Source organism: Bubalus kerabau, unplaced genomic scaffold (assembly GCF_029407905.1).
Source record: "Bubalus kerabau isolate K-KA32 ecotype Philippines breed swamp buffalo unplaced genomic scaffold, PCC_UOA_SB_1v2 scaffold_50, whole genome shotgun sequence".
In the NCBI taxonomy this organism is placed as follows: Eukaryota; Metazoa; Chordata; class Mammalia; order Artiodactyla; family Bovidae; genus Bubalus; species Bubalus kerabau.
Window position 1 is genome coordinate 430,710 of NW_026577904.1, and position 10,490 is coordinate 441,199.

Here is a 10,490-nt window from a genome sequence, read left to right on the forward strand (position 1 = left end):
GAACTAATCGATGAACATAATCAAGTTGCAGGATATCAAACTAACACGCAGAAATCCCTTGCATTCCTATACACTAACAATGAGAAAACAGAGAAATTAAGGAAGCAATTCCATTCATCATTGCAATGATAAGAATAAATACTTAGGAATATATCTAACTGCTTCCCTGGTGGCTCAGAGGTTAAAGCATCTGCCTGCAATGCAGGAGACTTGGGTTCGATCCCTGAGTTGGGAAGAACACTTGGAGAAGGAAATGGCAACCCACTCCAGTATTCTTGCCTGGAGAATCCCATGGACAGAGGAGCCTGGTGGGCTACAGTCCACGGGGTCGCAAAGAGTCAGACACAACTGAGAGACTTCACTTTCACTTTCAAAGAAACAAAAGACCTATATATAGAAAACTATAAAACACTGATGAAAGAAACCAAAGAGGACACAAATAGATGGAGAAATATACCATGTTCATGGATTGGAAGAATCAATATAGTGAAAATGAGTATACTACCCAAAGCAATCTATAAATTCAATGCAATCCCTATCAAGCTACCAACGGTATTTTTCACAGAACTAGAACGAATAATTTCTAGGAGGGAGTCTCATGGGTTCAGAGGTTAAAGCATCTGCCTGCAATGCAGGAGACCTGGGTTCGATCCCTGGGTCGGGAAGATCCCCTGGAGAAGGAAATGGCCACCCACTCCAGTACTCTTGCCTGGAAAATCCCATGGATGGAGGTCCTGGTGGGCTACAGTCCACGGGGTCAGCAAAGAGTCGGACACAACTGAGCGACTTCACTTTCATCAAGCTACCAATGGTATTTTTCACAGAACTAGAACAAATAATTTCACAATTTGTATGGAAATACAAAAAAACCTTGAATAGCCAAAGCATTCTTGGGAAAGAAGACTCGAACTGGAGGAATCAACCTGCCTAACTTCAGGCTATACTACAAAGCTACAGTCATCAGTAGAGTATGGTACTGGCACAAAGACAGAAACATCAATCAATAAAACAAAATAGAAAGCCCAGAGATAAATCCACACACCTATGGACACCTTATCTTTGACGAAGGAGGCAAGAATATACAATGGAGAAAAGACAATCTCTTTAACAAGTGGTGCTGGGAAAATTGGCCAACCAATTGTAAAAGAATGAAACTAGAACACTTTCTAACACCATAAACAAAAATAAACTCAAAATGGATTAACGATCTAAATGTAAGATCAGAAACTATAAAACTCCTAGAGGAAATCATAAGCAAAACACTCTCGGACATAAATCACAGCAGGATCCTCTATGACCCACCTCCCAGAGTAATGGAAATAAAATCAAAAATAAACAAATGGGACCTAATTACACTTAAAAGCTTTTGCACAATGAAGGAAACTATAAGCAAGGTGAAAAGACAGCTTTCAGAATGGGAGAAAATAATAGCAAGCGAAGCAGCTGACAAAGAATTAATCTCAAAAATTTACAAGCAACTCCTACAGCTGAATTCCAGAAAAATAAACCACCCAATCAAAAAATGGGCCAAAGAATTAAACAGACATTTCTCCAAAGAAGACATACAGATGGCTAACAAACACATGAAAAGATGTTAAACATCACTCATTATCAGAGAAATGCAAATCAAAACCACAATGAGGTACCATCTTACACCGGTTAGAATGGCTGCTATCAAAAAGTCTACAAACAATAAATGCTGGAGAGGGTGTGGAGCAAAGGGAACCCTCTTACACTGTTGGTGGGAATGCAAACTATTACAGCCAGTGTGGAGAACAGTGTGGAGATTCCTTAAAAAACTGGAAATAGAACTGCCATATGACCCAGCAATCCCACTGCTGGGCATACACAGTGGGATTGCTGGGGGGATGATTTGAGAGAATAGCATTGAAACGTGTATATTACCATATGTGAAACAGATTGCCAGTCCAGGTTCGATGCATGAGTCAGGGTGCTCGGGGCTGGTGCACTAGGATGACCCAGAGGGATGGGATGGGGAGGGAGATGGGAGGGGGTTCAGAATGGGGAATACATGTACACCCATGGCTGATTCATGTCAATTTTGGCAAAACCACTACAATATTGTAAAGTAATTAGCCTCCAATTAAAATAAATAAATTTTTAAAAGAGAAAAAAAAAAGATTGCCAGGAGAAATATCAATAACCTCAGATATGCAGATGACACCATCTTTATGGCAGAAAGCGAAGAAGAACTAAAGAGCTTCTTGATGACAGTGAAAGAGGAGATCAAAAAAGTTGGCTTAAAACTCAACATTCCGAAAGCTAAGATCATGGCATCTAGTCCCATTACTTCATGGCAAATAGATGGGGAAACAGTGGAAACAGTGGCAGACTTTATGTTTTGGGGTGCCAAATCACTGCAGATGGTGACTGCAGCATTGAAATTAGAAGATGCCTGCTCCTTGGAAGAAAGGTTATGAGCAACCTAGACAGCATATTAAAAAGCAGAGACATTACTTCGCCAACAAAGGTCCATCTAGTCAAAGCTATGATGTTTCCAGTAGTCATGAAAGTATGTGAGAGTTGGACTATAAAGAAAGCTACTGCTGCTAAGTTTCAGTCACGTCCAACTCTGTGCGACCCCATAGATGGCAGCCCACCAGGCTCCTGTCCCTGGGATTCTCTAGGCAAGAATACTAGAGTGGGTTGCCATTTCCTTCTCCAGTGCATGAAAGTGAAAAGTGAAAGTGAAGTCGCTCAGTTGTGTCTGACTCTTCACGACCCCATGGACTGTAGCCTACCAGGCTCTTCCATCCATGGGATTTCCCAGGCAAGAGTACTGGAGTGGGGTGCCATTGCCTTCTCCGATAAAGAAAGCTGAGCACCAAAGAATTGATGCTTTTGAACTGTGCTGTTGGAGAAGACTCCTCAGAGTCCCTTGGACAGCAAGGAGAACCAACCTGTCCATTCTAAAGGAAATAATTCCTGAATGTTCATTGGAAGGACTGTTGCTGAAGATGCAACATTGTCAATACTTTGGCCACGTGATGCAAAGAGCTATCTCATTTGAAAAGACCCTGATCCTGGCAAAGATTGAAGGCGGGATGAGAAGGGGCGACAGAGGATGAGATGGTTGGATGGTATCACTGACTCGATGGACATAGGTTTGAGTAAACTCTGGGCGTTGGTCATGGATAGGGAGGCCTAGTGTGTTGCAGTCCATGGTGTGGCAAAGAGTCGGCCGTGACTGAGCAACTGAGCTGAGCTGAACTGAACTGAACAACGTTGTTTAGTTTTTATTGCTATTTTTGTCTTCTGTGAAAGTTTATTTTCTTTTTTTAATGCTTTATTTTATATTGGAGTATAACTGGTTAGTAATGTTGTGGTAGCTTCTTGTGTACAGCAAAATGATTCAATTATACATATATCTATTTTCTTCAAATTCTTTTCCTATTTAGGTTCTTACAGAGTATTCAGCATAGTTCCCTGTGGTATAGAGCAGGTCCTTGTTGGTTATCCATTTTAAATAGAGCAGTGTGTACATGTCAATCCAAAACATACCTAATGGATATATGTCTTTTATCATAGGTCACTTTAAACCAGCATGGGAAGTAATCAGAATGAACATTTTACTAATGATAACATTAATTAGTAAACTATTCATTAGGCACAATACCAGACATTCAAACACAAGTGTCTTAAGATTTCTCTTCTCTCGAAAATCAAAAGCATAGGAAAATATTGAGTAAAATAGTCTTCCCCCAAAGAGAACTAGCACATTCAGTTTACTGACAGGAAAAATAAGAATATTGATAACTGAATTATATTGCAAGACCCTAATTTAAACTACAGTCTTCCCCCAAAGAGAACTAGCACATTCAGTTTACTGACAGGAAAAATAAGAATATTGATAACTGAATTATATTGCAAGACTCTAATTTAAACTAGTTAAAACCGAATATTAGATTTTCTATAAATAGATATTTGACCAAGGTGCTTGATAATTTACCTTCTCTGCTTATAGACTATATGCAGGAGCATTTGGACTTTCATAATTACAAAATACACTGAGAGACAATTAATTTTGCTAGCAAATAGCAAATGGTTTACTGTTCTTTTTGAAATATATTTTCTTCAATAAATATACTAATGTAAAAAAAAAGAGAGAGAGTTCAAGTCTAACCAGAATGTCCAAGTCCACTTCAGCCTAAGCCCAGAATAGATTCTGGGTCTTCTCTAAGCCACACAGTCATCTAAGCACCTCCTGTGAGGGGCCCGAGATACTAGACAAAACCTTGGGATAGGGAACGTGTGTTTCCAGGCCATAAGAAGCTCATGTTCTAATAAGATACATAGATGCGTGTGTGTATGTGTGTGTGTGTGTGTGTGTGTGTGTGTGTGTGTTTATGTATGTGTCTTTAAGTTTTTCAGTCATGCCCGACTCTTTGTGATCTCATGGACTGTAGGCTGCCAGGCTCCTCTGTCAGTGGGATTCTCCAGGCAAGAATATTGGTGTGGCTGATAGCCATTCCCTTTGCCAGGGGATCCTCCTGACCTAGGGATTGAACTCAGATCTCCTGTGTTGCAGGCAGATGCTTTACCATCTAGGACACCAGCAAAGCCCACACAGATGTGTGAATACATAACTATATGTAGGAAGTGCTATGCTGTCTACCTAGAGGAATTTAATAAAAAAAAAAAAAAAAAGCCTTCCTAGAAGTGAATTGGGTCTTGATTTCAGACCTTTGGGGCTTCTCTGGACTTGATTCTGGGTGGAATTGGTGCCTGCCTATACTGCCCTCCAGCCCCACATGGAGAACTGTCTGTACGTCAACAGTTTGTTTTCAGGAGTAGAGACAAGAGCCAAGAGAAGCCACTTGCAGGAAGGGAAGGGGCTCACCTTTCCCTCGCTGATTCCTGGCTTGGTTTCTGGCTGAGTGCCTGGGTTTCAGGATAAACTGGTCTTGGATCTCTTGGGGCCCCTCCAGGAAGGCCTCCTGGAGGGCAGAAGCAGAAGTGGAGCCCTCCAGTTCCTGCTGCAGCAGCCCAGTACCTGGAATATAGCTCAGTTTAATTCCATAAGGATGTTCATGACCTATATGGAGAAAAAGCTAAATACAGATTCAGACCGATGGTGATGGGTGGGATCAAACCCACCTTACCGTGAGCGAGTATGCCACACTGGTGTGACTGCTGACCTTCAGGGGCTTCTGGGTAGAGAAGGCTGTGACTCCCGAGTAAGCACAATGTGCACTCTCTCAAGGGGACACGCTGCCAAAAAGCAGGTGCCCAAACAGAAGAGTTTAAAACATAACAAGAAAAATGTTTTTAGACACCTTGCTTGGCTTGGAAGGCATTTCATCAGTGAATTGCACAATATTGACTTTCATTGTGTTTCCATCTGAGAATATTTATGGCCTTCTAGTTTCTGCCTTGACACACTACACCTGTACATCTTAGGCAAAATGCTAGCCTTAACATTCCTCCTTTGAAACACTGACCCTCACACATAGACTCATAAGGATCAAAGTAAATATATTAATAAGCATTGGTGCTTAATATTTTTAAAATAATCGGACTATGTATGTTAAGAATGGCTCTGATCAGTGTTCTGTCCCACATGTCAGTTTAACAGATTTTCCATTTCCTTTTGTCAGTTCAGTAGGCAGAGTGCAGTGGGGTGGTTTGCCTTAATGTTTCCCTCCCGCTGCTGCTTCCCTCTAAGGGGTTTCCTACGAGACAGTGATCAGAGACAAGCCTGCACGGCCGAGAAAACCCAGAAGTGCAAAACGGTGTTTACAGAGTGGAAAACCACACCAGAAATCATCGGGAGTTGCCTGCCAAGTGATTTGTTTTGCTCTTTCATGCTATAAATTGCTTCCTCTCCATAGAATTCTCTAAGACCCTGTGCTGTCCTGTGGATTCCATCTTTAAAGAATTGCATGAAAGCTCCTTTTCTTTTGTTTCTGATTTATTAAATGCAACTGGAGGAGTTCTTGCTTGTGCTTTACATCTGGCATAAACACAATGTCAGTGCTCTATTCAGAACAAGAATCACAGCGACTTCCATCCTTTAAGGCAAAAGAAGCTTCTGTGAGAGTAGTAAAATACAACCAAGTCACCAGGATAACCAGGAGCTAATCCATAATTGTGAGCTGAGAACATGTTAAGAAGCACATTCAGAATGACTGCTGAGGCAGCAGCATGAAAGACAGCCTCTTAGGAGTCCTCAGAGCCAGCCATGCTGTTTGAGGCTGTTCTAAGCTTAGAAGTTGTCATCTACATGGTCTTATTTAAATTAATGCATTTTATTAAACTAAATATGTTTAAATATTCAATTTTTTTTCACTTTACTGCTGACTGACTTTTACAAGGATGTCAACAAGACAAGAAAAACACATGAAATGGGTGAGGTGGTTTTGTCTTCAGCTTTATACTTGGTGACTCTATGTATTCCAAGACTGGGAATATACATATCACAGAAAAAACTTAGTTGTTTAGATTCTTCAGACCACATGAAAATGTTCCTCAGATCACTTGAAAGAGTAATAGACTCACAGGATTGTTGAACAGATGAAAAAAGTTAAAAGAGGAAGTGCTCTAAGATTTCTAGTGGAAGTCATTGTCACCATGACTATATTGCAGGTTCCACTACAGATTTTGTCTTTGCCCTTGTTTTAATTCCTCCTTTTTTCACTGACCACCCCTGACAGATTTGCTCATCCAAGAATGTGCATTATTATTTTTAGTTAACTTGCTATGATAACTATTTTAGGAAAGATGTAGTCTATTTATCAAAAATTTCAAGAGCAGTGCTAGTGAACTCAGCTTGAGAAACAGCAAAGCACATGCAGGTGGTTTTTAGTCAGTGAAGAATCTAAGTGTCTGATTGTGATTATTTCATTTTCTTTATGATGCTGAGAAAAGCTTTGGGCACAGAATAGGTATTAAATAAATGTACTTGAGGGCAGAGGTATGGCTGGATTTTAGAAGATGATCACGAAATAGAGACAACTCAGTAGTTAGGAAATGGAACTGAGAACGTCAAGACTGGAATATGAAAAATAATGTATGAGCAAAAGAAATTCCCGCTTGTGTTGCTTTCCTACCTAAGTGAGTAAATAGAGAGTAAGTAAGTAATTGTTTTCAAGACAACTCTGTTTGTCAAGTGGAAAAAGTAAAGAAGAAAAATCCACACTGCTGTTCCCAAATAGACCATAAGCTGCTGCATGAAGAGATGCTATCTGTGCTTGGGAGAGAGCAGGTGCTTAGAATTATTTAAGACGTGTATAAATGAATACTGCAAGAGATTTTCAGTTTAAGGGCATTTAAGCTTAAGACTGATCAACCATTACTTTGAGACTTTAAAGTTACAATTTGGATCCCAACCAGCTCCATCTTAGGTTTTCCCTGACACTTACCAGTAAGTGGATATGAAGTCTTTTTCTCAGCAGAACTGATCCACAACTGGTAATCTTTCTCAGAGCCCTTGGAAAGAAAAAGAACTATGTGTCACAGCAAATATTCCTAGTAGGTACTTGAAGAACTCATTTCCGTAGCATTTCTATACTTTCAAAAGGAGAATTTGGGCCAGGATAAATGCTATTTGGTCCGTGGAAGTGGCAACAATTTTTGAGTGAACAATGCTGATTCCAGTAGCCCCTGCCCCTCTCTCATAGCCTCCAATGGATCGACTGAGATTCTTGTCCTTTTGGATAAAGGCTGAGGATCTGTGCAGCCACAGTGCAGTCACAGGCAGCCTCTCACTTTGTGGGCGGTCCATGAATTAAAACAAAACATAGTACTTTTTAATAAAATTATAAATAAATATATAAATTATAAATAAAAAATAAAATAATTAAAAAAAAACTTCTCTTCACTATGGAAGAGAAGTCTAATCTCAAGAATCCTGCTTTCTGCTGTTTTGAGACTCCTTGGAGAATTCTGGCTTTTGCCTTAAAATGTCCCTGCCCAGTCAAGCATGTTGTCCAGAAAGCCACATACTCTGCCATGACTATTCCTGAACAAAGTAAAACTTGAAAGGCAGCATTAGCTCAGCAACTGTTAACACAATGAGACAGATGCCCAAGAGGCCTTGAGTAGATGGCAGCCTACTGGCTGTGATGTAGGCAAGCACCACTCAAGGGAGAGAAGGGACAAGGACTCTAACCTGAAGAAGGAGTCAGATGTAGAAAACAGTTTCTTCCAGCAGAATCCCTGCCTAGGAATTCTGAATATCCCATTTGAAACAAGTATAAATTACAAAGACTGCTAAATTAAAGAGCCCTCCAGGAGAAGATAAAGCAAAAGATGTTTGAAATAGAGTTGTTGGTGATAGGTACTAGGTACTACACTTACCTTTGACTCCTGATTAAAAATCACGGCCTTGCCATGAAGGAAGTAAGCTCCCAGGTATGGACGCAATCACACACACAAACACACACATGTGACTAAATAGGCTTAAAATGGCATTGCGAATAGAAATGAGAGAGCTGATAAAAATCTTTTCTTTTAAGGTAAAAACTGGAAAAACTATGATGGAATCCCATAAATCAGGCATATATATATATATATATATATATATATATATATAGGCAAATAACCCTAGTTATTCACTGAAATAGAAATTTTTTGTCTAGTGAGATTGATCACGTTAAGCAAAGGAAAGTTACAAAAATGAAATAAAATGAGTTCTAACATTAATCAGGCTCCCCAACCTTATCCCTAAAGCCACTTTCTTCTAAGATTTGACTCTCATTCAGGGCATAAATATCATATAGATTAGAAATCAGTGCAGAGGGGTGCTGTACTCAATGCATATGAATTCAATTTTATTTAAAATGTATTATTAAATTATATTTTTACAGAAATCTTGATGTCTTATACCAAATTCTGGCTGTCTTGAGGTTTTAAGGGGCTTTATTATACCATTGAGAAACACAAATATGAATATTGTAATTATGTCATATCACAATAGCAAGACATTTTCACATTTATGTATAAATATGTATTAATAATTATATTTATATGTACATTTTACACATTGATATGTATATATATATAAATATATATAATTTTATATAAGGATCTATGCTTTACAAGTGCTTTGTTCAGTTCTGTCCATCTGAATGTTCCACTCCTCTTTCTGCTTCTGAACCCTCATCCTCAAACATAGCCATCTCTTTCACTAAAAAATGTTTAACAAGCATAACAGTCCTATCAAAACATAAAAGAGCAGACACTTGAAAACAAAATGAGATGAAAGAGATGTGCACACAAACGCTTCCAGACCCATGGTCTTATTCAGAACTTGTCTTCTTCAGCAGTTCACAAGAGGCATTAGCCATTGCATTATAGGACCTGCATCAAGGGGATGTAGCTTCTTGCCAGGTGGTCTTTACATCAGATTTACAACAAAACATATCATTTAGGATTTTCTCATACTGAGATTGAGTCCTCAGGCGCAATCAGGGTAAATGGAGATGGGACAGGAGGAATCAGGAAAGAAGATACAAAAAGAATAATCCAATAGAGGAGGAAATATTTAGAATCATAAATATTTTCTTGTCTATGTGTGTGTGTGTGTGTGTGTGTGTGTATATATATATATATAATAAAAATACATTTTTTCCTTAAAACTGTAAAATTATAGCCTGATTTCATTGTGCTATGACTTCAGTTCACACAAAATTTATAATGGGAATACACAAATAACACATCTGTATAGATTATTAAGGGGCTTCCTTGGTGGCTCAGACAGTAAAGAATCTGCCTACAATATGGTAGACCCAGGTTTGATCCTTGGGTTGGGAAGATCCTCAAAGAAGGGAATGGCAACCCACTTCAGTATTGTTGCCTGGAGAATTCCATAGACAGAGCGTCCTGGTGGGCTATAATCCACGGGCTCTCAAAGAGTAGGACATGACTAAGTGACTAACACACACATAGGTTATTAATATAGTTTGGCTGCCTTCAAATTCTACCAAATATGATGGAGTTATCTGAAATAATCAGCTGTCTTATGATAATAGATACATTATACACAAACACAGACATACACATACACACACAAATCTCAAAAATCAAAGTTGGTTTTTTAACTAAAAATAACTTGCAGGTAACTTACAGTTATTCCTAGCTTTGAAAGTGACATATTGATAACATCATTCACTGTGTCTGAATTTGTCACTGTTACAGTAACAGACTGCAAAAAAGAAGCAAGAAAAGCTGCTATAAATTAAACATTTTTAAACAAGTGAATCAATAATTATTGTTATATTGTTATCTATATTCTAAAGGCAAAGCTTATAATTCAGGTAATGACAAAGTAAAATGCTTGTATATAAAATATAATCCCCTAATTATAATCTATTTCCATTTCTTTATATAACATGAAGCTAGTAGAAAGCATTTCAGTAAAACAAATATTTCTGTTAAAGGATTTGAGGCACACAAAATATAATAGCTTAAGCAAGAACTAGAAAGACTGAGAATTCCACAAGGGCACATAGGCTACCCTCAGCACCTTA

The 10,490-nt window shown here is 38.8% G+C and overlaps 1 protein-coding gene across 1 annotated transcript; it reads right to left on the reverse strand.

The window, feature by feature from the left end:
- Positions 1–4,780: 4,780 nt before the first annotated feature.
- On the reverse strand, positions 4,781–10,162 carry LOC129640862 (rho GTPase-activating protein 20-like). Its single transcript, XM_055565849.1, has 3 exons — positions 10,088–10,162; positions 7,383–7,449; positions 4,781–5,014 (listed from the first exon to the last, which is right to left on the reverse strand). Exons 1-3 carry the CDS (start codon positions 10,112–10,114, stop codon positions 4,806–4,808), a joined length of 303 nt encoding a protein of 100 aa, XP_055421824.1. The 5' UTR covers positions 10,115–10,162; the 3' UTR covers positions 4,781–4,805.
- Positions 10,163–10,490: the final 328 nt, after the last annotated feature.

Excerpts from the sequence above, each read along its gene's own strand:
- LOC129640862 (XM_055565849.1), bottom strand. The coding sequence starts at position 10,114 with ATGTCACTTTCAAAGCTAGGAATAACT. Across the intron at positions 7,450-10,087 it reads TTTCAAAGCTAGGAATAACT|GGCTCTGAGAAAGATTACCA; the intron begins GTAAGTTACCTG and ends TTTCTTTCCAAG. Across the intron at positions 5,015-7,382 it reads GACTTCATATCCACTTACTG|GTACTGGGCTGCTGCAGCAG; the intron begins GTAAGTGTCAGG and ends GCTATATTCCAG.